Raw genomic sequence first — 26,900 nt, 5'->3', positions numbered from 1 at the left:
GAGCATGAATTGTTTCTGTAATATAAACCAGACTCCTTGCTGAGAACTCTGCCCCATTTATACTGTGGAATGGATCTAGCAGCAATGGATAATTGCTCAAGTGTAACTCTAAAGTATGTCTTGCTGCAGATATACAGGGCCTTGGTGAGACCATACCTGGAATATTGTGTGCAGTTTTGGTCTCCTTATCTGAGGAAGGATGTACTTGCTATAGAAGGAGTGCAGCAAAGGTTTACCAGACTGATTCCTGGGATGGCGGGACTGACATATGAGGAGAGATTGAGTTGGTTAGGATTATATTCACTGGAGTTCAGAAGAATGAGGGGGGATCTCATAGAAACCAATAAAATTCTAACAGGACTTGACAGGGTAGATGCAGGAAGGATGTTCCCAATGGTGGGAACATCCAGAACCAGGGGTCACAGTCTGAGAATACGGGGTAGACCATTTAAGACTGAGATGAGAAATTTCTTCACCCAGAGAGTGGTGAGCCTGTGGAATTTGCTATCACAGAAAGTAGTTGAGGCCAAAACATTGTATGTTTTCAAGAAGTAGTTAGATATAGCTCTTGGGGCGAAAGGGATCAAAGGTTACGGAGAGAAAGCAGGAGCAGGCTATTTAGTTGGATGATCAGCCATGATCATAATGAATGGTGGAGCAGGTTTGAAGGGTCAAATGGCCTACTGCTCCTATTTTCTATGTTCCTATGCCTATGTTTCTGTGTAAGTAACTAGGTTTGCCCAAAGTTTCTATATGTATGTTTATTGCAAAGTCATTTTTACTGCTTTGCCAGTTGAGCAAAACTTATTTTGATGTCAAGGAGAGGTCAGTAGAGGCCAATAAGGGTAAAAGTGTATTTTTGATCTGGGCAGCTGGACAGATGAGAATCTTCAGCTATGAGGATAGATTGGAGAGGTTGGGACTGTTCTCCATGCAGATAAAATGCCTGAGAGGAGATTTGATAGAGATGCTCAAAATCATGAGGGGGCTGGACAGAATAGATAGGGAGAAGCTGTTCCTGCTTGTAAAAGGATCGAGGACAAGAGGGCGCAGATTTAAAGTGACTTGCAAAAGAAGCAAGTGTGACTTTTTCACACAACTGAGTGGTTTGGGTCTGGAATGCACTGCTTGGAAGTGTGGTGGAGGCAGGTTCAATAGAGGCATTCAAGAGGACATTAGATGATTATTTGAATAGAAACAATGTTCAGGGGTACGTGGAAAAGGCAGGACCATGATGCTCATTTGGAGAGCTGGTGCAGACACAGTGTGCCGAATGGCTTCCTTCTGTGTCGTTAAAATTCTGTGATTCATCTCCTGGGCAGATTTCTTTTATCAGTGAAGTTCTGATCATGACAAAGAGAGAGAGACACACTTAAGTCAGCTTCCTTGTAGTTTAACCAGCGTGCACCACGCGTTATTTCTGTGTTACCCCTACGCTTAACCATCCTCTCTTCGAAAGGTTACATAGACAAGAATTGGGGGGGTGGTGGCATAGTGGTATTGTCACTGGACTGGTAATCCAGAGGCCCAGGGTAATGCTTTGTGGACCCAGGTTTGAATCCCACCACTGCAGATAGTGAAATTTGAATTCAATAAAAATCTGGAATTTAGTCTGATGATGACCATGAAACCATTATTCTGATGAAGAGTCATACGGACTCGAAACATTAACTGTGTTCCTCTCTGCAGATGCTGTCAGATCTGCTGAGTTTTTCCAGCTATTTTTGTTTTTGTTTCAGATTTCCAGCATCTGCAGTATTTTGCTTTTATGAAACCATTGTTGTTTGTTGTAAAAACCCATTTGGCTCACTAATGTCCTTTTAGGGAAGAAAATCTGCCGTCTTTACCTGGTCTGGTCTAAATGTGACTCCAGCAATGTGGTTGACTCTTAACTGCCCTCTGAACAAGAGCAGTTAGGGTTGGGCAATAAATGCTGGTCTAGCCAGGGACGCCCACATCCCATGAATGAATAAAAATAAAAAAAATCTTCCTCTGCAGGATTTACCTGCATGCATCAGATATCAACAATATCAATATTGGTCTCAATTTTAATAACTGTTGAAATTTACAGCCAGTGCTGCACTTGCATGCATTTTTTAAATCTCCTTGGGCAGTAAAAATGAACCCCATTCTCCACTTTCTGTTCCTACCAACAGCTGTTCCCGGGGATCGTAGTTGCAGGAATTTGCTTGATAGTTTTGTGAAATCGAGAGTTCCCTGCACAAAGCAGCAACAGACGGGAATGAGAGATGGAATTGTCCAAAATTTGCTATATGTGCATTAGCGGGCAGATAAAACGATGTTTTAACCACCGGCCGCAATGGGGTCTTTACACGCTGTGTCGTCCCAAGCCCACTGCATTAGTGATGCATTCCTGGGAAACATATCATTTCCATTCACCCGCCACACCATCACCTCGCCGTTTCAACAACGCTGGTGGCCATATTTAAAGTCCAGTCGCACGCACACCTCTCAGGGCTTCCAGCCCACGACTGCTGCAAAGAAGACATGGCCCTGAAAGGCAAAAAAGACTGCAGCCCCCAGGTTCAATGACACGTCCCTCAAGCACCTTTTGGATGCATTGCAGATTCACCATGATGTTCACTACCCCAGCTCTGGCCACAGGATGGGCAGCAACATCACCAATCCGGCTTGGGAGGCGGTGGCAGCAGTGGTCAGCACCAACTCCCTTCAAAAGAGGACAGCCACTCAGTGCCGCAAGAGGATAAATGGTCTGCTGTGTTCCGCCAGAGTAAATCGCTTTTCTCAACACTCTCAACGACACGCTCAACGCACCTACCTACAGCTGCATCACACGTCCACAGGGATCTGTCACTGTCAGTTGAAGGGACTTCACCATTCACACTCACACGCACCTTCATTGCCTTCATCCCGTCCATGGGACCACTCACCACCCACACATGCCAGGCATACTTACCATCTGGCCTGGCAGGCATCCTGCTTACACTCTCTCCATCTGTATTCATGCAGGACAAGCTAGCACACAACAAGATGGAGAGGTCGCAGACTGGTGGAGTAATGCCTCAAATCAAGGTCCTCGTGACTTTGAAAACAGAGCCATCCAGCTGGCCAGCGAGGATCTGGACTGTTCCTGTGCTGACGGTGAAGTCGGCGCTGCTCTACCAAGTGAGGATCCAGCAGTGCGGCGAAGAGCAGTGGGAAACCAGGGGATTGGGAAGCCTACAAAGACCAACAGAGGACAACTAAAAAAGAAATAAGGAGGGAGAAGATTAAATATGAGGGTAAACTAGCCAGTAATATAAAAGAAGATTGCAAGAGTTTTTTTTAGATATATGAAGGGTAAGAGAGAGAGGCAAAAGTTGACATTGGGCCACTGGAAAATGACGCTAGAGAAGTAGTAGTGGGGAACAAAGAAATGGCGGAGGAACTGAATAGGTACTTTGCATCAGTCTTCACAGTGGAAGACACGAGTGACATCCCCAAAGTTCAAGAGAGTCGGGGAGCAGAGATGAGTATGGTGGCCATTACCAAGGAGAAGGTGCTAGGAAAACTGAAAGGTCTGAAGGTGGATAAATCACCTGGACCAGATGGATTACACCCCAGAGTTCTGAAGGAGATAGCTGAAGAGATAGTGGAGGCGTTAGTGGCGATCTTTCAGGAATCACTGGAGTCAGGGAGGGTCCTAGAGGACTGGAAAATGGCTAATATAACCCCCCTGTTTAAGAAGGGAGTGAGGCAAAAGACGGGACATTACAGGCCGATTAGCCTGACCTCAGTCGTTGGTAAGATTTTAGAGTCCATTATTAAGGATGAGATTTCAGAATACTTGGAAGTGCGTGGTAAAATTGGGCAAAGTCAGCATGGTTTCATCAAGGGGAGGTCATGCCTGACAAATCTATTAGAATTCTTTGAGGAGGTAACGAATAGGTTAGACAAAGGAAAGCCAACGGATGTTATCTACTTGGACTTCCAGAAGGCCTTTGACAAGGTGCCGCACAGGAGGCTGCTCAGTAAGATAAGAGCCCTTGGTGTTAGAGGCAAGGTACTAGCATGGATAGAAGATTGGCTGTCTGGCAGGAGGCAGAGAGTGGGGATAAGGGGGTCCTTCTCAGGATGGCGGCCAGTGACTAGTGGAGTTCCGCAGGGGTCAGTGTTGGGACCACAACTTTTCACTTTATACATTAATGATCTAGATGAAGGAACTGAGGGCATTCTGGCTAAGTTTGCAGATGATACAAAGATAGGTGGAGGGGCAGGTAGTATTGAGGAGGCGGGGAGGCTGCAGAAGGATTTGGACAGGTTAGGAGAATGGGCAAAGAAGTGGCAGATGGAATACAATGTGGGGAAGTGTGAGGTCATGCACTTTGGTAGGAAGAATAGAGGCATAGACTATTTTCTAAATGGGGAGAGAATTCAGAAATCTGGAGTGCAAAAGGACTTGGGAATCCTAGTCCAGGATTCTCTTAAGGTTAACTTGCAGGTTGAGTCAGTAGTTAGGAAGGCAAATGCAATGTTGGCATTTATTTCGAGAGGACTAGAATATAAAAGCAGGGATGTGCTGCTGAGGCTTTATAAGGCTCTGCTCAGGCCACATTTAGAATATTCTGAGCAATTTTGGGCCCTGTATCTCAGGAAGGATGTGCTGGTCCTGGAGAGGGTCCAGAGGAGGTTCACGAGAATGATCCCAGGAATGAAAGGCTTAACATATGATGAACGTTTGAGGACTCTGGGTCTATACTCGATGGAGTTTAGAAGGATGAGGGGGGATCTGATTGAAACTTACAGAATACTGACAGCCTGGATAGAGTGGACATGAGGAAGATGTTTCCATTAGTAGGAGAGACTAGGACCCGAGGGCACAGCCTGAGAGTAAAGGGAAGACCTTTTAGAACAGAGATGAGGAGAGACTTCTTTAGCCAGAGAGTGGTGAATCTATGGAATTCATTGCCACAAAAGGCTGTTGAAGCCAGGTCATTGAGTGTATTTAAGACCGAGATAGATAGGTTCTTGATTGGTAAGGGGATCAAAGGTTATGGGGAGAAGGCGGGAGAATGTGGTTGAGAAACTTATCAGCCATGATTGAATGGCGGAGTAGGCTCGATGGGCCAAATGGCCTAATTTCTGCTCCTATATCTTATAGTCTTATGGTCTTATCTATCAGACAACCATGTTCACAGGCCACTGCCATGCGCTAATTATCTCCCTTTGCTCTGCAGACACATCTGTCAAACAGCCAACGGACTCCAAGACCCAGGGCCTCCAATCAAGCCCCGAAGAAACCTCTGAAGAGGAATCTGGAGACACCCTCCTTGAAGTCCCATCACAGTGCTCACCCACACCCTCCACCAGCGCAGAGACACACATCTCGGTGGGACCTAGCTTTAGAGTAGCCTTAGGATCACAATCTGGTGAGCACATCGCACTGTCTGATCCACAGCAGGCAGTGGCAGGGGCTCCCCAGGTGTCCAGCACTCGGGAGATGACTGGAGGCCAGAACTTTGCTGAGTCCGAGTTAGATGACGAGCCTCTGGACTCTGTCATGTCACAGTTGCTGGAGCTGCAAAGGCAAGCTCGGGAACATCAGGAAGGGATATCCGCTGCACTCCTCATTGCAAGGCACAATGGAGGAGTCCGTCCACCTTCAGGCTGAGGTGATAGCGCCGGCAATCCAGCACACCATGACCTCCATGGAAACCTTGGCCCAGGATGTCATTCCTGCATTGCTGCATAGTCTTAACACCGTTGCTGATGCCAGTGAGAACAGAAGTGGGAAGTGTAGAAAGCGCCTTTATAAATCAGAGAGAGGGGAAGCAAGGGTCTGCCATGAACTGCAAGAAAGGGTTAGAGAGCTCATCTCTCACACATTGGCAACTGCATAACAATTTTGAAACAATTTAACAATCAAATTTAGTAGTTTGGAACCCATGACCACAATACCATACAGTTTCTCCACAAGGTGTTAGGAAAAACAGATTTTACCATGACCAGGGGTTCCTGGAGGCTGTTTTCAGCAGCTACATAGAGGTCATGACAGATCATGGAGATTTGCATTCCTCTGGCATGTTTCAGGGTGGGGGGATGGGTGATGGAATGGGGTTGAGTCAGGCAGGGTTGGGGGAGGTGTGGAAATGAACCCCTGGCAAAAGTCAGCACCCAGAGAATGAGCAGTGAGTGACACCTGATTGTTGCCCATGGACTTGGGTGTACTGGGCACAGTTTGAAAGTTTGCTGCTTGCACAAAGCTCATAAAAATATTCTGAACAATGGGGAGCACATTAACAGATTTCAGGTAGACATAGACATATGGTGAAATGTGCAGATAGGTAGAAGACTAATGCAGAGAAGTTTGAAGTGACATATTCTAGTCAAAGGAGTGGAGAGAGGCAATACAAAATAATGGATAAAATTCTAAAGGGAGGCAAGAATAGCGAGAGACCTGGGGTTATATGTGTACGAATTATTGAAGGCGGCAGGGCAAGTTGAGAATATCATTAACAAAGCAGACTGGGTCCTTAACTTTATTAGTAGAGGCAAAGAGAACAAAAGTAAATAAGTTATGATGACCTTTATAAACACTGATTTGGCCACAACTGGAGTACTTGTTCAATTAGGGGCACCATAATTTAGGAAAGATTTGAAGGCATTAGAGAGGGTGCAGAAAAGTTTAATGAAAATTGTCCCAGGAACAAGGGACTTAAGTTACGTAGATTGGAAAGGCTGGGGTTTTCCTCCTTGGGGGAGAGAACGTTGAAAGGAGAGCTGGACAGAGTAGATATGGAGAAACTGTTCCCATTGATGTAAGAGTAGAGAACCAGAGGACACCCACTTAAAGTGGATGACAGAAGAACCAATGTGACATGAGGAAAACTTTTATGTTGCAAGTGGTTAGGGTCTGGAATGCACTGCTTCTGCTTTGGCCGTGTTGGCAGCGCAGACTAACATCCATATTCCACCAATATTTATAAATGTGGTGAACAATTGTGATAATGACCAGCTAAACTATTTTTTTGTGGTATTGATTAAGGGGCATACTTTGGCCAGGACACCAGGGAGAACTCCCTTATCCTTCTTGGAATGGTGCCATGGGATCTTTCACTTCCACTTGAAAAGGCAGATGGGGCCTCAGTTTAACGCCTCATTCAAAAGACAGTACCTGCAACAGTGCAGTATTACCTCAGTACTGCACTGGAGTGTCAGCCTTGATTTTTATGAACTTAAGCCCTGGAGTGTGACTGGAACACAGAATCTTGAGGCTCAACGGAAAGAATGCTACCAACTGAACCACAGTGGACACTTGGACAGTGTTTTATAATGGCTCATCATAACTTCTTTGCTTTTGAACTCTATCCCTCTACTTTATGCAGCCCAGGAACCCGAATGCCTTATTAACCGCTTTTAATTTATGTTGCCTCTCCTCATTCTTCCTCCCAAAATCATCTTCACCTTTCTCTGCATTAAATTTCATCTGCCGTGTCCTTCCTTTCCACACGGTCTGTGTCCTCTTGAAATTTATCTCTATTGTCCTCATAGTTCACGATATTTCCAAGTTTTGTGTGATCGCAAAATTTTGAAATTGTGCCCTGTACACCCAAAGCCTAGGTCATTAATATATTTCAAGAAAAGCACTTATTTTAACTCCGAACCCTGGGGAACACCACTATATATCTTCCACATGTCCAAAAAACGACCATTCACCACTATTCTGTTTCCTGTCACTGAACCATCTTTGTATCCATGCTGCCACTGTCCCTTTTACTCCACGGTCTTTAACCTAGTTGACAAGGTGCTTTATCAAACCCCTTTTATAAGGCCCATGTGCAACACATTAACTGCATTACCCTCATCAACCTTCTCTGCTACCTCATGGAAAAACTCAACTGAGTTAGTTAAATATGATTTCCCCTAAATCAATCCATGCTGGCCTTTCTCAGTTAATTCACATTAGTCCAAGTACTGTTAATTTTGTCCTGAATTATCATTTCTAAAAGATTTCCCACCACTGAAGTTAAACTGAGTAGCCTGTAATTGCTGGGCTTATCCTTACAACCTTTTTTGAAAAAGAGTGTAGTAATTGCAATTCTCCAGTCCTCTGGCACCACCCCTTTACCTGGGCCATATTGGAAGATTATGGCCAATGCATCTGCAGTTTCTACTTTTACTTCTGTCAGTATCCTCGGATGCATCTGATCTGGTCCTGGTGACATATTAACTTTAAGTACAGCCAATCTTTCTAATACCTTCTCTTTATCAATTTTTAGCCCATCCCATGTCCTGACTACCTCTCCTATCACAATGACTTTTACAGCATCTCTTTTTTTCCTTAGTAAAGACAAACGAAAAAAAAAACTCATTTAGCACCTCAGCCATACTCTCTGCCTCCATGTATAAATCTCTTCTGTGGTCTCATAGAGCCCCACTCTCCTTTTACTACCCTTTTACTATTTATAAGCCTATAGAGTACATTTGGATTCCCTTTTATGCTAACTGCCAGTCTCTTCTTATACTGTCTCTTTGCTTCTCTTATTTGTTTTTCACTTCCCTACTGAACCTTCTGTCTTGAGCCTGGTTCTCACTTGTATAATGAACCTGATATCAGTCATATGCATCCTTTTTCTGCTTCATCTTACTCTATATCCTTTTTGTCATCGAGGGAGCTCTGGTTTTCATTATCTAACCTTTCCTCCTTGTGGGATTGTACCCGAACCATTTCCCCTTTAAAAGCAGCCCATTGTTCAGTCACGGTTTTGCCTGTCAATCTTTGATACCAATTTACCTGGGCCAGATCCATTCGCACCCCATTGAAATGGGCCCTCCCCCAATCAATTATTTTTACACTGAGCTATTCTTTGTCCCTTTTTTGTTTAGAATTAATTAATAACGGAGGATGTAATTCAAGCAAAAGTCAACTCCCAATTAGCCATATGATAACAGTAAATATATGAACTATCTAGACTGTCCTTGCCATAGTATGTGAATTGTGTTTTACCTTTAAATACTTTAATTTTATTGTGCCTTGACTTTGTGATGTTCTGAGATCTCCACTTCAAGCAAAGTTGAGTCCATAATCATCTCATATAAATGTATCCTTTCTTGTCCAAAGTTATGACAGGTATTATCTATCACTTTGCAAATAAATTAAAAGAATATTACAGCTTTAAAGCTAGTATCTGATTTAGCATATTTTCGTGATGTCAATGGGCAGAATTTGACATTCACCGCTGGCATGTTTTCAGACATGGGGGCATACCTCAGATGGTCTTCCCACCGGCCTCCCACCCAGCCCTGATCTCTCTTCAATTTTACAGTGGGATGGGTGAGGCCTAGGTGGGCTTGCCCATCCTTGCCCCAGTTGAGGCCGTTAACTGGCCAATTACTGACCACTTAAGGACTATTTCCGGCCTAGCCTCAATTTTCAGGCTGGCGGGAGGAGATCAAGGGTAGAGGAGATGGCCGAAAAGTGACTGCGCTCTGGCCTCGGCCAGGAAGTGGCAGTTGCGTGGGGTGAGGGGGGTGGAGCGAGCCGGAGGGTGGGGAGGGGGGTGCTTCCATCAAAAGCACCTTTTTAACATCGGGTGCACCCTCTCTTTCCTCCCCCCCCCCCCCCGCCCCAATCCTCTGGGCCTCACTTCCCCTTCCTCCCCTGTGGCACCCACTCTTACTTGGTCCTGGATTCCTGGGATGTAAACTCTGGGCACTGCTTAAGCAACTTCAGCACAGGTATTTGGTACACAAGCCCTGCAAAGAATAATTTGAATAATTCTACTCAAACTACATGTTGTGCATAAATCATAGGGAGGTACCAAGCTGGAGCCAGCTGCTTCCTCACAGTAATATGGACCTAATGGGTTAACAAGATAAAGAGGATAATCCTGCTGGATATTTCATTTAAAATATTCTGCATGCCAAAGGTTACTTGCCTTGTCAGTTTTCCCCCATTCCTTCCTTTCCTAAAGGTTCTCACTTTTTGCTGGGGTGTAGTTCCATGGGTAGTATTCACCCATTGATTTTTCACCTCGTGATCATTATTCACATGTGAGATTTGACAATGGGTATCAGTAGTCAGGGCCAACAAAGCAAACCCAATTCAATGGCAACTTCAATGTTAAAATTTGTAGTTCTAGATTTTCCTCAGGAGCATCTTATGCCAAGGGCACCTATTCGATGTTTAATACCTGCCCACAGATGCCCATCCAATATCTTAACATACAGAAGACAGTGGGCAGCAGGTGTCTGGGTTTCTAATCTCAGCTCCTGATGAGTGAAACTTGTATTCATAGGTGAAGAAGACAAAAAACTAGGGTATGATTTTAGAAGTGAAGATTATATTGTATGTTTGAGTGTTATTTATGGATATTTGCTTCTGAACTTTTCTTCCTGTGAAGACTTTGAGGGAACTTTCCAGTAGGTGTTCTAAATGCCATGGAGTTGATAACATTATTCCACATTGCCATAGGAGAACAAGATTCATGAGAAAGCACAACAAATTTTCATGTCGAATTTGTTTCTTTAACACTAGTTCACTAATGTTAATGCCAATGTAATCATGACTGAACACAAAAAATTCTGCCTGCTTGAAGTTATTTCATGCTCCAACTTTATCTTCTTTCAGCTACTACAGTATCGCCCGTCAAAGAAGACATTTATATTTATTCCATCTGAACCTTTGAAGATTAATATTATGGTTTTTGAAAATGGAAGCAATAAAGCCTTGTCGCACAGTTGTATGGATCCTGACGATTGTGAAACCTCTTTAACCTCCCAATTTGGCAGCAAATCTGCCAATAAATGGAGCGTCACACTGTTATCAAAAGACAGCAGTAAAATTGTATACAAGTCTCAGACAGTGGAAAATCCAACAACAGAAGAGTGTGCAAGTAGCAGACAGAATGTGGTCCAGGCTGCCAGTCAACCCCAGCAAACTGATCACACACCTCAATCCCAACCTTCAAATGGAAAAGAGGCACAGAATGAAGTTCAGTATGGAATCACTGTCATGGAGAACATCAGTCAGCTGCAACAGCAGCAAGACATCCAGTTGCCAAGTAAGGCATGTACGGAACTGCAACAAGCTGGGTACAGATCACAACTGCCACTATGGCCTCTGATCAGAAAGGTTGCACAGCACAACGTTGAATATAGTTTCATTGGGACAGATGCAGTTCATAGTCCACAACATGAACAAATACTCCACAGACGAAATGGGGAGGTTGAAGAGCCACAACAGACTGGTTACATATCACGAACACTTGCAAGTGGTATGAACACACAAACCATAGGGAGTACTGCCAATTACACCAGAATTGGATCATATGGAACTATTGATCCACAACAAGAAAGCTTTTACCTGCCAAAAATGCTCCAGAAACTAGAACAGAGTAATTACAAGTCACAATTTCAACCACAATCACTAACTGGAATGGCTCCACAGGATGGTGTTGACCATTGTCCTGTTGTAATGGTTAGTAGTTCACACTTATTGAATGAAAAACACCATGATGAGGTCAAGGAGCCATATGCAAAAATATTAGATTGGGACATCAATACAGGCAGGCTGACCATACCTGCAGTCAGTATCAAGGCAGATTCAGAGAACAGTGATTCTCTGTTACAAACTGTAGACTCAGGAATTGGCCTCTTCTCTTCACTATATACAAAGGACCTTCCTGAGGAAACAATGACTGAAGAAGATACCTACATATCACAGTTCCGAAAACACTGGAGACTGCATGTACAAATCTAGCCAGCAGTAATCATGCATCTCTGGAAGCATGTGACATGTGCATTTTCTTTACGGTGTGCTACCCATCTGCTTCTCCTGTTTTTTCTGTTGCTCTCATGTAGCTTCGCTGGCTCAGAAATTAGCCAGGCAGCTGGTCCACGGCCTCATCCTAAGCCTCCCTTTGACTAGCGTGAAGATAGAACACCACAGCTGACATCAGAATTCGGCAAGCTGGAGGTTCAGCTTACCACGCTGTTAAAGGGTTTCTTCCTTTAAGACCCCCCTTAAAACCTACCACTCATACAAAGCCTTTGATCATCTACTCTATATCTCCTTGTGGTTTCTGAATCAAATTTTGTTCTATATCGCTCCTGTGAAGTGCCTTAAGATGTTTTACTATGTTAAAGATGCTATATAAATACAAGTTGTTGTTGATGACAAGGAAGGTGCAATGTAAATTGTCAGAATGTGTTTGCCATTAGACTATCGAAGTTATTACAACTTTTTATAAAGTTCATACATTTATGGGTTTGTTTGCATATTCATAAAATAGATTTTAGATACACAGGCCCAATTTTCCCCCAATATTTCTAACCTAACAAGAACCCAAGGTGCATCGCAAATTTGTTCAGTCATTAACCCTTTCCTTTATACCTAAATAGCAGCTTTGGCATTGCAGTGAACTGGATACTTAATTGTTACCAGATATGTAGTAACTGCAACACTTACCCCCACAAGCACACACGTGCATACACACACACACACACACACACAATATAAAGCAACAAAACCGCAATCCAGCGCAAAGTAAGACTTCAAGTAGCAAGTAAGGATGATTGTCAATACCAAGCTGACGCTAAAATGGAGTCCTGCAAGCAGCCCATGCACATCACAAAGCCAAGCAGTTCACTGGAACAGGAAGAAGGCAAAGTAGAAAGTCAGCCCATCTAGTATCCAATTAGTATTAAGGACATAAAGAACTAAGGAAGCAGGAAAAATTATTTCTAAAGTAGGAAGGGAATTCCATAGCCAACAAATGGAGACAAATTTGGTGCAGTGGTTTGGCACATTGCTCTTTTGCCTCTGGGACTTAGATTCCAATCCAAAACTGAATTTCATGAATCTCGGTTGCCTTTGTTGACAATAATGGTTAGGATCATTTCCACTGAGACTGTTGTGGCACAAGTCCACAATACAAAACTGTCTGTTACTTGATTACCTCACTCAGAAAATTTCCACACTGATGACAATACAAACTGCTATTCTAAACATTTAAGGCGTGTTGTTGAGTGATATGCAGGAAAATGTGTCTGACTGATCTATATCTGCTGGTCACTGCTCAGTGCTGGGAGTGGGTGGCATAAATATTTTTAAAATGCTCAACATAATGTGTACCAGAATTCAGGAATAAGAAGAACTTGTATTTATGCACTGTCTTTCACAGCCTCAGGATGTCTCAAAGCACTTTACAATCAATGAAGTACTTTTAAAGTGTAGCCAGTATGGTAACGCAGGAAACATGACAGCCAATTTGCGCACAGCAAGCTCCCATAAACAGAAATATGATCATGACCAGGTAATCTGTTTTTGTGTTGTTGATTCAGAGATAAATATTCAGGGGACAACTCCCTGCTTTTCTTTGAAAAAGTGCTATGGGATCTTATATCTGACAGGGCAGAGGAAGCCTTGGTTTAGCTTCTTATCCGTAAACTGCAACTCCAACAGTGCAGCATTCCCTCAGTACTGCACAGGAGTGTCAGTTGAGATTTTTGTGCTCATTCCTCTGGAGTGGGACTTGAACCCACAACATTCTGTATCAGAGCCATGTTTTATTTTCTTTTTTTGAGAGAAAGGACTTAAAATTCACCAAATGGGATTTTAAAATAGTCCCAGAGTATCCATTAGTGCAAATGATTGGAATGAAATTCTAATATCATGAAAGTCAAATGCTGCAGGAGGCACTTGCCCCAGAATTGCTTATAAAGAGGATTGCATAATTTCTGGGCCATTTTGACAAAGTGATAGAATCAGAAAATGAATAGACACTGAATCAACTGGGTTTCTACCCCCTTTTCCCCAACAGCTTGCTTTACAGAGAAGCAGGTGCTTCTTCTGTCCAACACCATCTCTCCCAAAAGCTCTTTGGTGTCTTTTTAGAGCAGATCTCCAGGTATCCTCGGGATATGCTAGACACATTCTCAGGAAGCCCAGTGGGACCTATGTCAGCTGCAGTCAAATGGTTGTTCTGTTCTGGCCCTCCACTGGTGCTTTCTCTGTAATTGAGCCAAACTTAAACTTCAACTGAGGCCAAAAGGATTGGACTGAAATTTTAAGGTCCATTGGAGATGGATTGGGAGGCGGCAGGGCTGGCAATAATGTGAGAGATGGTGCTGGGAGGAGAGCCTGACTTTCCACTGTCATGGCATATTGCCAGCAGTGGGAACCTTAGAAGCACAGTTGCCCACCAAGAGGCCAATTCAATTACTTGAGTGGCCAATTAAGGAAGCTGCTTCCTGCTGTCCCCTCTGGGAGTACTATTTGCATGGAAGTGTCTCTTGAGCTCCTACAGGTATTAGCCTCAATCCCTGGTAGTTGAAACTATTCCTAGGATGTAGGATGGGCGCTCAAGGTGTGAACTTACCTGCTGCCCTTCTAGCAGAAACAACATCCCAGGAATTTTCCCTTACTGCTTGTAAATAATTTTCTGTTTTTCACACTATAATGTACTGACATTTTGCATTGAAACATCTGTTTAGATTGGGACATCTCGTTGCAGCAAAGTGATGCACAACTGGTCCCCTGCTAACAACAAAAGCAATAGCTTGGAACTATTAAGAAAATGTTGTTTATATACAGACTTTTTAATGAAGATTTTATATTTTACAATTCAGGTTTTTAAGCTCAGTTGTGCTGTGTTTCAATATGTCCTTGTATTAAAAATACACGCAAGTTGTACATGGTTTTTGTTTCATTTTAAGACACTTAGGACTTTGCTTAGTGAATCATGAAAAGTAACAACTAGAACAGTTGGTGTATAGATCAACTTCCAATTTCCTGACAATCCTCACGCAAAGGAACACCTCAGAGTCCACTGAAGGAGTGGAGGACACTGGTAGAAACAGGAAATATTGTAGCTTAGAAATTACTGTTGGCAATATCAGATAATGTACCCTTAATGCTTCAATGTGCTCTTAGCAAAAAGGGCATATAATTTCTACTTTTTCAGTATTGTCTGTTTGTCTTTGGTGATGGCATATTTATTAGTACCTAACAGAACAGGTTACCTTTACTTTTCTAAGAAAAATCTGACCTGTTGCCATTCGAACAAAATCTCCAGGCATGAACTTGAAACCGTGATTCATTTTCAAGAGAATCCAGGAAAATGAGTGACTCCTGAATTGAGCCTGTTTATCTTAACGTTTCCTGTTTATTTTTGGATGCCTTATGCATTCCTCCCTGTCCCAGCATAACGATTGTGCCCTACATACACGTCATGCTGACCTGCAGCTGACACCAGATAATTTCTACCCTACCATTTCTAAATTGAAACACCATAGATCCATTTTAAACACAACTACAATTGAAGTTGAATGGCTAAACTCATCCTATGCTGACATCAAGCCCCATTCTAAGAAGGCCCACCAATGGCATGGGGCTTCATACTAGTTGGAGGTCAAGCATGTGAAATCACACTTCTGGTTCCCAGAAGGCTTAAATTTCCAATGGACAATTAATGATCTTTTTCCAATCTCGCCTCTTCAGGCATAAACCTTGCTGGGGTGGCTGGTTTCCTTGGGCAGCAACACAGCCTCAATGTTGGGCAAGGCCCCACCCTGGGCTATGGTGACCCCTCCCAGCAGCTTGTTGAGCTCCTCGTCGTTACGCATGGCAGGGATGATGCGGGTGGTCTTGTTGTCCCAGACCGCGTTGCCGGCCAGCTCGAGGATCTTGGCCGTCAGGTACTCGAGGACAGTGGCCAGGTAGACAGGGGCTCCAGACCTGACCCGCTCGGCATAGTGACCCTTGCGCAGCAGCCGGTGGATACAGCCAACGGGGAATTGGAGCCCGGCTCTGGAGAAGCGAGTCTTGTCCTTGGCGTGCCCTTTGCCTCCGGTTTTATCGCAACCAGACATTCTGTTCTCACCCCTGCTGAAAGTCTGCACCAATGTTGGATGACAAATAGACAATTAATGGGGCATGACTTCTGGCATTCAGGAACCTTACAGAATATGTTCTGAATGGCTAAAATCTCCAGAACACATCCAACACCAAAAATCACAAATTTGGGTCAAGTTCTGCCAGTTTCTAAAAAATAGTTTGTTGTTATTTCGGTTGATTTTTCAAGTATCAATTTCTTGACAGGGCACATTTTTGCATTGAATACTTTTGCAAAATATTTTCTCCCTGGTGCTGCCTTTCCTCGCAGCCCCTCATTTATCTGTGGCAAATCTACCAGCATTGCAAGTGTATTGAAATGGTAGGGTGGAACTGTCAGACAATTTGGACAAGTAGCACAAATTCCTGATTGGATATCACTCACACGTGCAAAGACCTGTGTTTACAGGCCAGTGCATTCTTACTTAGGTCTGTGGAGATTCGCCTTCATTACCACCTGCACATGCAGTTATGTGATCTGCAATCTGAGACTGTTCTTCTGTTAGTGATAAGGTCTCCAAGACATTAAGCTCCTATTGGCAGAATTAATCCCATGCCACAGCAGGGGACATTTACTAGGCAAACCAGTCTGCTAACCTGTCCAACTTCCCCTTAAATTCACCCATATTATCCACTCCCTGTAGTAATGAGTTCCACCTTCTCATCAGTCTTTGGGTAAATTCCATATTGGATTTCACGGTGACTATCTTTTATTGATGGCCTCTAGTTATGCCATTATCTATAAGAGGAAATATTGGGCAGAATTTTACGTTCTGCAGGTGGGCATGCACCCGACCGGGCATAAAATCGCGTGAGGTGATGTCGGGCAAGCACCCTGACGTCATCGCGCACTTGCGCAATATTTTGTGCATGGCAGTCAAAAGCTCGCCCACCAACAATTAAGCCCATTAACAGCGCAATTGAATGAGATTTTTCGCAGTCTGTCTAACCTTATGGCTGGCAGACCGGCCAATCAGCCAGGCAGCCTTTAAATTTTTTATGAAACCTCATCCAAGGGTGGGGTGAAATCTCCATTAGGAAATAAAATAAAAAATATCTGGGGCCAGCATTTTTGTGAGATATGCTTTCAGGTGCTTGATTGTGCTGCATGGACATTTTTTTGCAGCTTTTTTACGATTTAATTTATTATTTGCAGATCTGCAACTCCCTGGGGCAGTTGTCTGTCTTCAGGGAGCTTGCTCGAAGCGCTCACCTGCACCCGAGGTGACATCATCGCCCATTCTCTTCCCATATCCACCCTGGCAGTGCTGAGCTTTTCAGCATACATTTCACGTTTTCACGTTGGCCAGCCAGTGTGAAATTGCGATCGAAGGCCGATCACAGTCGGGGGCCCATTTCCCCTCCGCTCCCGGGCCTGCCAATTGCGAAAACCTGACCAGAGAAAAATTCAGACCATTCTTTCTGTATCCACCCCATTAAAATTCAAAATTTTAAAGACCTCTATCAGGTCATCCTTTCAATCTTTTTTCAAGGGGAAAGAGACCCAGGCTGCCAATCCTTTCCTGATATATGCCCATGCATTCCTTGTAAATCTTCTCTCCAGAGTATCCTCTTTGAAATCCAGCAACCAGAACACCATGCAGTGCTCTAATTGTGGTCCAACCATGATTAATACAGGTTTAGCATAACTTCCCTACTTTTCAATTCTGTCTCTCTACAAATAAGGCCAAGCTATTGGTTTGCTTTCTTTATGGTTAACCTCTGATGCAGCTTTTAATGATTGGTTTATTTGTTCTTCCAGGTCCCTTTGTTCCTTTATCCCATCTAGACTTGCACCTTCCAAGTACTAAGTAAAATCTCTACCCTCGTAAACTTGAAGTCATCCAAACCTCTGCTGCCCGTGTCCTAACTCGCATTAAGTCCCGTTCATCTTACTCCTGTGCTCGTTGAGGTACTTCTGGTCAAGCAACATCTTGATTTTAGAATTCTTATCTTTGTTTTCAAATCATGGCCTCACCCCTCCCTTTCTCTGTAATCTCCTCGAGACCCACAGCCCTCCTGGATATCTATGCTCATCTAATTCTGGTCTTTTCAACCTTCCCAATTTTAATTGTTCCACTGTTGGCTCCACTACAGTGCCTTCAATTGCCTAAGCCGCAAGCTCTGGAATTCTTTCCCTACATTTCTCTGCCTCTCTACCTCCTTTTCCTCCTTAAGACTTCTTAAATCCTGCCTCTTTGACCAAGCTTTTGGTCATCTGACCTAATGGGTGGAATTGTCCCAGAATTGCAATAAGTGTGGTAGTGGGCATGAAAAACAATGTTTTACCTGCTGGCTGCAATGGCGTTCGCTTCCCACCTTATTAATTATTCAGCCATAAGAAATAGGATATCTCTCTGGCAGGTGACCCCTGAATTGTCCAGCACACCGTTACTTCATTGTTTCTTCACTCCAGGTGCCGTATCTAAACAGCAGCAGTGCACACAGTTCTCAATGCTTGCAGCCCCAGGACTGCTCCAGTGAAGACATGGACCAGAAAGCCAAGAAAAGTTCAGTGACCTGTCATTGGAATGTCTTTTGGAAGCCCGTTGTGATGTCCTCCACCCCTGCTCTGACCACAGGAGGGCCAGCAATCTCATCACTCTGTCTTGGAAGGCGGTAGCAGTGGTGGTCAGTGCCAATGCTGCACAAAAGAGGTTTGCCATCCAGTGCAGAAAATGGATGAATGATCGCATCCGTGCCAACAGAATAAGGCAACCATCTCATCTCTCTAAACTTGCACACTTACAAGGCCATCTCACATTCACTGGCATCTTACTGCCAGCTTGAGGGACATCACTACTCACTCTTTCACACACACACCCTCATATCTCCATCTGGCCTCATCTCCTCTGGAGACTGCCTCCTCAGCCCTTGCCACTTTGAGACCACTTGCACAGATCAACATGTGCCCCCACACACATCTTGGGATACCTTCCTTCCCCAGCCCACCCCTCGCCCTGCACCCCTTTTCCCAAGAAAGCCCTAGCCCTCAAAAAGCCACCCCCACTTTATAGCTGGTCTGGTAGGTAGAAACCTGCCTGTAAGTCCCACGCTGACAACCACAAATGCTACCCAAAGCAAGGTCGGCAAGCAAACCTCAAAGCCCCAAAGAAAGTGCAGCTCACCAGGTGCACATTGCTTTTGTTCATGGGATGTGGGTGTCACTGGCTAGGCCAGCATTTATTGCCCATCCCTAATTGCCTTTGTTCAGAGGCCATTTGTTATGGGTCTGGGATCATATGTAGGCCAGACCAGGAAAGGACAGGAGATTTCCTTCCCTAAAGGACATTATTGAACCAGATGGGTTTTTATGACAATCAGCAATGGTTTTGTGGTTATCATCAGACTTTTAATTCCACATCCTTATTGAATTAAATTTTCACCATCTGCCATGGTGGGACTTGAACCAGGGTCTCCAGAGCATTACCCTGGGTCTCTAGAATACTAGTCTAGTGACAATACCATAATGCCACCACCTCCCCTAGAATCCATGTTTGGATGAGCCAGCAAGGTTGGGGGGTTGGGGTTGGGGATGATTCCAGTGAGCAGGGCTTATAATGTGATGCTAAAGTATTGAAATTAGGTTCCCAATATGTGATGGCGGGAAACGCAGTCCACCATTGACGGGTGCAGCAGATGATCGCAAACTTATTTCATGATGATGTGAAACCAATTTTTGCGATCTCCCAATATCTTCCACTTCCACGCTATGATGCTCACCGCAAACAGGAGCAGACGATACCCCCCAATATCTCCTTATATTTTGTTTAATAATGCTGCTGTGAAGCATCTTGGCATTTCATTACGTTAAGGATGCTATATAAATATAAGTTGTCGTGGCACAATTGAACATGGATTTCTCTATTGGGATTCCCTTGGACACCATTTTTATAGAGATAGGAGAAGAAAGAGGAGGAAGGAGGAATTCCAGGAACCTGAGCTGATACTGCATTATTGGAGAGAGGAGAGACCATGTATTCATCAGCCAGTGTACACAGACCCTGAAACTTCTTGCAGGGCCTGAGCTAGAAAATCAGAGGATGCTGCACGTCACTAAAGAAAGATGCAAGAGTCATGTTACCTGCTACAGCCAGGCTTGCAACCCCTTTGCAGTTCCTACAAAAGAAACCATTGCCTTAAATTTTTGCTTCATCCTCTCTTTTTCATAATATAAGTTAGCTTACTGCTGTGCGTATATTGATCAGATTACTAATGTCTCGTTCAGAAAGGCTGCCCAGTTTATTGATTTCAAGATCTTCTCCTGCTTTTCTTGTTGCTTTGTTTTACCAAGGAGAGAACAATAAGTTAGGGGAGATTGTGGACAACTGGATCTAGAGTGCAGCAGGTTAAGGTGGAGCGTGGTAAACAGTTTGACTCTACTTCTGCTGTGGAATGACATTACGACCCGACACCTGACATGGGCTCACCTAAAGAAAAGAAAGGATCGCGTTTGTATAGCACTTATCACATACGCCGAATGTTTCATCTCACAGTCAATGAAGTATTCCTGAAGCATAGTCTCTGCTGTAGGAAACTGCAGGAAGATAGATGACATAGCCAAATGCCTGTGGATACAATCTTAAGAATGACATCATAAGAAGCAGAATCATATGAGTTGGACAAGACCTGTAGCTAAGCAAGGAGATTTGAGGTTAGGTATGGTAAAGTCAGCACAATTGGGAGCATGTGCAGAAAAGTGTAAGCACAGCTGAGAGAACCAGAGAGAACTGATACCCACCGTTGGCCCCAGTGTCAGTCCAGTGGGGGTGAGGAGTGAGCGTCTCCTGCCCAGGGTTATACACTGGTGTTAGAAAAGATGTGTATTTTCTTTGCTGTTCACATCATATCACAGAGCTTCCTCCTGCACTGTGCAACTGAGCCAGAACTTCCAGCTACTGCCATCTTCTGCCACATGGTTCTAATTGCAGGCTTCAGGAGACTTGCTGCACATCCCAAACAATCTATCTTTCTGCTGTTGCTCAGCAAGCTTTGAAATTATGGCCTTGAACATATTTTATTCATCTTAACCTATGACATAACTTGTTGTTGTAGTGATAAATCTTATTTTCTTGCTTAATGTTTTTTAACGTCTTTTAATACCTTTATTACCAACAACAACAAATTGTATTCAAAAAGTACTTTTCAAAATGTCCCAAAGCGCTTCACAGGAGTGTTAGCAAATAAAATATCACACCAAGCTACATAAGGAGATATTCGGGCTGCAGACCAATTGGCCAAAGAGGAAGGTTTTAAGGAATGTCTTAAAGGGGGAGAGAGATGGAGAGATATAGGGAAGCTGCCCAGAGCCTAGGATCAGGGTAACTGAAGGTACTGCAGCCAGTGGCAGTGCGATTAAAATCAGGGTTGTGCAAAAGGTCAGAATTGGAGGAGTGCAAATATGTCAGAGGTTTATGGGGCTGGAGAAAGTTAGAGAGATACGATGAGAGGTGAAGCCAGGGAGAGAATTGAAAAAAAGGATAAGAATTTTAAAATCGAGTCAATGATTAATGAGGAGTCAATGTAGCTCACACGGACATGCTGCAAGTCAGAAAGCAGGTGCTGTAGCAGAGTTTTGGGTGAGTTTAAGTTTATGAAGGGTCAGATGGGATGTCAGCTAGAAATGCAGTGAACTATTCAAGCCAAGAGGTAAAAAAATTAGATAAGCTGTGTCGGAGATTAATCACACCAAGGCATCATTAATACACAGAAACCCCATTTATTACTTGTGCACAAGGGAGAACAATACGAGAGCTATTGTGCCATCTCAAAGCAGAATACACAAACACTTGCTTAAAAGCATTTTACAACCAATCAGTAAATTTTGCACATCTCAATCCACTTATTTTCATACTTTAACTGACCAATCCATGTTTTAGTTAATTTCCATTCCTACACAACAGGTGCAATGCCTACACACTTGGTTATCACAACTTTGATTACATTCGGCCCAAGAGAGAGACACATGGGATGTCTCAGGGCTCATCCTACAGTAGTCAGGCAAGATGGTATTGTTCTTCAAGGTTGCAGTATTTTTCGCTTAGGCCTAAGCATTTAATTCAATTTCTCCATTAACCCTTTCAGTACTAAGTGGGTTCCCTATTTGTCTAGGCCACCACAGCTGGACCAAGTGTGGAGTCAGGCAACAGTAAAGAGGTAGAAAGATGCAGTCTTAGTGAAGGCACAGATATGCAGTTGGATCCTCATCTTAAGGTCAAATTTGTGGGGGCATTGTCACTGGACTAGTATTCCAGAGATGCAGGGTAATGCTCTGGGGATGAGGGTTCAAACCCTACCAAAGCAGATGGTGAAATTTTATGCAATAAAAATCTGGAATTAAAAGACTGATGATGATCATGAAACCATTTCCAATTGTTGTAAAAACCCATCTGGTTCACTAATGTCCTTTAGGGAAGGAAATCTGCTGACCTTACCTGGTCTGGCCTACATGTGACTCCAGACCCACAGCAATGTGGTTGACTCTTAAAAGCCCCCTGAACAAGGGCAATAAGGGACGGGCAATAAATGCTGGCTTAGCCAGCGACACCCACATCCCGTGAATGAATTTTTAAAAATGACACCAAGTTTGTAAATAGTCTAGTTCAGCATCAAACAGTTGCCAGGGAATGAGATAGAATAGGCAACTTGGAAATGAAGTTTGTGGCTTCCTATAAACTAAAGTGCATAGAATGTTTGCTGAATGTTGTTGGCAATTTTTTTTTAACCACTAAAATCAGGTAACGCTGTTCAAGATTTTGCATGATAATATGTCCTCAGGCCCCTTTGCTCCCCGCTAATAGTTACTTAATAGTCAGTTGGAGAATATCTTAGGTTAAAATAAAGGCCATGATTTTGCCCTCGTCAGACGGGCACGGTGGGGGGCGAGCGGGAGTAGTTGGGAAGTCGACCACTGCCTGCGATCAGGCCATGACCGCGATTTCACGCTGCTGGGCTAATTCTGGCCCACCCAGCGTGAAACCTGTGCTGCAGCGCTCAGCGCTGCCTCTGTGTGTGTGTGTGGGGGGGGGTGGGGGGGGGGGGGGGGGGCGGTGGGATGTGGTGCGGGGGGGTGGGGGGGCAGAGGAGGGCGAGCAGGGAACTCCATGCAGGTGTGTGCAGGTAAAGCCCCCTGAGGCACAGAACTGCCCCAGAGAAATGAAGATTTTTGAAAATTAAAAATAAAGTATTTTAAAATGTTAAAATACATGTCCCCTCAAGTGGCTCTGTCACATGAGCAGAGACATGGTTATGAATGAAATTTAAACATTTTTATTTAATTTTTATTTGCTGTTGGAACCTCATCCCGCCCGTGATGAGGTTTCCTAAAAAAATCCAAAGGTTGCTTGGCCTTTTCGCCTGCCCGCCAACGGTAAGGTTGGATAGGCAGCGAAAAATTGAACTCAATTATAACTTTAATGGTCTTAATAGGCTTTTTCATTGTCAGTGGGCGCACTGTCGACGCCCTTGTGTGCCCACCAACCGAAATATCGCACATCATTTTACATTCGTTTGAGTCAGGCACGCGCCTGCCCGACGAGCGAAAAATTCTGGCCAAAGGTAAGAGTGTACAGTACTAAAAAAATGCTTGTTGAAATAAATTATCAAGTAAAACCTGTAACCTTATGCAGGTTAAGAATGAGAGCCACCCATTTTGCTTTCTGAATTCTACTCTTAACAGTGATCACAGCTCCAATTGCGTTTTCATTCTGTCCTCTTTTTGATTATAAATCTCACCTGATGTTTCCTGTGTTTTAAAAGCCCGAACCAAAAGCTATGTACATACCAATCGCTAACCTATCCTACCTCACTGGTGGCTTTTTTTTTAAAAATTCTGAACTAATGGATAATTCTTAAAAGTTGCAATAAGAATGTTATGACTTTTCACAAATGTTTTCTCATAACAGTCATAAACCACTGACCTCAAACAACTGCTCAAAAGTTATCAATTAACCAAGCTCGCATCTAGCTGCATACAAACTTCAGATGCTGGGAATCTGAACTAAAAACAGAAGATGTTGAAAATACTCAGCAGGTCAAAGCCTCATCTGTTGAGAGGGAAATGGGTTAACTTTCCAGGTTGAGGGAAGACAAATGAGGGGTCGAGTTAGGAAGAAATCAGTTATGAGGGGCAAGAAAGACCTGAACCGATAGGTCTACCAAGTCCATTTCGTTCCTGGATCTAGGGAAGGAGGTGGAAGGGAGTTGTATGGGATTGGGGAACTATGAAGTTGGAGGCTGGGGAGGAAAGATCTCCAGAGGAGATGAGATCAGTGACAAACTTGGAAACAATAACTTGATGTTCAGTGATGGGGACATGGTCTGGAGGAGGTAGGCAAAGGTGTCAAAAGCCCATGTTAGGGAGGGGTCACAGGTAGGTACCTCACAAATAGGTACCTCAGACTGACTGAGACCATATAAACATAAACTTGAAACTATGTTCAGTCAGTTATTCTACCTGATAATCAGGAAGTTGTCATATGATCATTTAAGGTATGAGTTGGGCAAGCGTGTGCTATTTTTGTGTGACTGCAAGATCACTGTACCCTATGCTTTCTATCAAACATTTCAATTGCTTTTATCTATCTACCATTCCATTTTGTCATTGTGCTCCATGTACATCTGCAACCCCTCTTATCTTTTTCATACTACCACTTAATCCAACCATTCTCAGTCAATTATAGTTCCTGGGCTTCTTTCCAGAAGCCAGCCATTAACGCATGGAATTACTTTTCAACAGAAGAAAGGAAAATGCATTAGCAAAGTCTACAGGTTTTATCCAGAGGCCCAATTTTGTGAAGTTCCAATTTATGAACCAATACATTTGTGTTGAACCTTCAGGCAGCTGCAAGAAAATTGTCAAGAAATCAATAAGTTCAGCAAAAACAAAACAAGCATAATGCTACAACAGACAATCATCATTCGTTATCAGAAACGGATTGGGATTTTAGGTGAATCTTTAAGGAAAAGTTAGGTGACATGGGATCTGTGGATGGAATACTCATGATAATTACACATTTTTGAGGTGTCCCTGCACGATGTGTTTTCTTTTTGTAGGATTTACAAATCAATATAAGGAAGAAGTGAAACTGCTGTATTAAGCTTGAAGGTAGCATTTTAAGCACCATTCTGAGAACAGTACTTGCATATAGATGGTAGATCCAAGTTAATTAACCAGTACAAAGCATAAGAACATAAAAAAAAGGAGCATTTGGCCCCTTGGGTCTGGGCAGAATTTTACAGTCCCCTCCGGGTGGGTTTGAAGGCAGGGGACTCATAAAATGCAGGACGTGGACCTCCTACTGCATATGCACCACCTGACCTGTCTCACATTGTACAGGGGCAGTTGAGGTGTCGGTAGCCCCTCCATCCTTGGACCTATTAAGGCCCATAAATGGCGAATTAATTGTTATTTATGTGCCTCATCCTGCCCCACTGCTAATTTACCTGCAGCAGAGCGAGGCCCGCACTATGCAGGTAGCTCAGCAGTTTGAGATTCAGCTGCGTGGGCTGGTTTTTAAAAATTCATTCATGGGATGTGCACTTTGCTGGCTGGGCTATCATTTATTGTCCATTCCTAATTGCCCTTGAGAAGGTGGTGGTGAGCTGCCTTCTTGAACCGCTGCAGTCCCTGTAGTGTAGGTAGATGCACAGTGCTGTTAAGAAGGCAGTTCCTGGATTTTGACCCAGTGACAGTGAAGGAACGGCGACATATTCCCAAGTCAGGATGGTGAGTGGCTTGGCGGGGATCTTCCAGGTAGTGCTGTTCCCATCTATCTGCTGTCCTTGCCCTTCTAGATAGTAACGGTCATGGGTTTGGAAGGTACTGCCTAAGGAGCCTTGGTGAGTTTCTGCGGTGCATCTTGTAGATGGTACACACTGCTGCTACTGTGCATCGGTGGTGGAGGGAGTGAATGTTTGTGGATGTGGTGCCAATCAAGCGGGCTGCTTTGTCCTGGACGATGTCAAGTTTCTTGAGTATTGTGGGAGCTGCACTCATCCAGGTAAGTGGGGTGTGTTCCATCACACTCCTGGCTTGTGCCTTGTAGATGTTGGCTTTGGGGAGTCAAGGGGTGGGTTACTCATCGCACGATTCCTAGCATCTGATTTGCTCTTGTAGCCATAGTATTTATATGGCCAGTCCAGTTCAGTTTCTGGTGAATGATAACCCCCAGGATGTTGACAGTATAGGATTCAATGATGATAATGCCATTGAACATCAAGGGGCAATGGTTAGATTCTCTCTTGTTGGAGGTGTTCATTGACTGGCACTTGTGTGGTGCAAATGTTACTTGCCACTTGTCAGCCCAAGCCTGGATATTGTCCAGGTCTTTCTGCAATTGAATATGGCCTGCTTCAGAATCTGAGGAGTCATGAATGGTACTGAACATTATGCAATCATCAGTGAACTTCTGACCTTATTGTGGAAGGAAGGTCATTGATGAAGCAGCTGAAGATGATTGAGCTGAGGGCACTACCTGAGGAACTCTGGATCATGCAAAGGGAGGCACTTCCTTTGGGTGTTCCCTGTGCCCATCAAAAGCATCCGTGCAAAGTCATACTCCCATTAACCCTCCCCAAGCCCTTCAACCCCATCTCAATGAACATATGAATAAAGAGCAGCAGAAGGCCACTCGGCCCCTCGAACCTGTTCCACCATTCAATAAGATCATGGCTGATCTGATTTTAACCTCAACTCCACATTCCTGCCTACCCCCAATAACCTTTCACTCCCTTGCTTATTAAGAATCTGTCTCGCTCTACCTTAAAAATATCCAAAGTCTCTGCTTCCACCATATTTTTAGGAAGAGAATTCTAACGTCTCACCACCATCTATGAAAAAAAATTTTCCTCATCGCTTTCTTAAATGGGCAACCCCTTATTCTTAAACAGTGGCCACTAGTTTTAGATTCTCCCACCAGAGGAAACATTCTTTCCACATCCACCCTGTCAAGTCCAGTCAGGATTTTATATTTTTCAACCAAGTCACCTCTTACTCTTCTGAACTATGGCAGATACAAGACTGGCTTGTCCTACCTTTTCTCAT

General features: G+C 43.8%; 2 protein-coding genes across 3 annotated transcripts in view; one reads left to right on the top strand and one right to left on the bottom strand.

Moving 5' to 3' along the window:
- LOC121277644 (interleukin-20 receptor subunit alpha-like) overlaps nucleotides 1-13,080 on the top strand; it is a 64,044-nt gene extending 50,964 nt beyond the window's left edge. For both annotated transcript variants that reach the window (XM_041187236.1, XM_041187235.1), the window contains one exon: nucleotides 10,592-13,080. In XM_041187236.1, the coding sequence (XP_041043170.1) occupies nucleotides 10,592-11,722 (1,131 nt within the window). In that variant the 3' untranslated portion in view covers nucleotides 11,723-13,080. The remainder of the gene's footprint in view (nucleotides 1-10,591) is intronic.
- A 2,379-nt stretch (nucleotides 13,081-15,459) lies between these two features.
- On the bottom strand, nucleotides 15,460-17,144 carry LOC121277719 (histone H2A-like). Its single transcript, XM_041187353.1, has 2 exons — nucleotides 17,070-17,144; nucleotides 15,460-15,858 (listed from the first exon to the last, which is right to left on the bottom strand). The coding sequence occupies exons 1-2, from the start codon at nucleotides 17,142-17,144 to the stop codon at nucleotides 15,460-15,462; spliced, it is 474 nt and encodes a 157-aa protein (XP_041043287.1).
- Between the last annotated feature and the right edge of the window lie 9,756 nt (nucleotides 17,145-26,900).

Source organism: Carcharodon carcharias, chromosome 5, assembly GCF_017639515.1.
Source record: "Carcharodon carcharias isolate sCarCar2 chromosome 5, sCarCar2.pri, whole genome shotgun sequence".
Lineage (NCBI taxonomy): Eukaryota > Metazoa > Chordata > Chondrichthyes > Lamniformes > Lamnidae > Carcharodon > Carcharodon carcharias.
The sequence above is the reverse complement of the archived record's forward strand: the minus strand, read 5'-3'. Positions and strand labels throughout refer to the sequence as shown.

Excerpts from the sequence above, each read along its gene's own strand:
- LOC121277719 (XM_041187353.1), bottom strand. The coding sequence starts at position 17,144 with ATGTATGCTGAAAAGCTCAGCACTGCCAGGGTGGATATGGGAAGAGAA. Across the intron at positions 15,859-17,069 it reads TGATGTCACCTCGGGTGCAG|ACTTTCAGCAGGGGTGAGAA; the intron begins GTGAGCGCTTCG and ends ACATTGGTGCAG.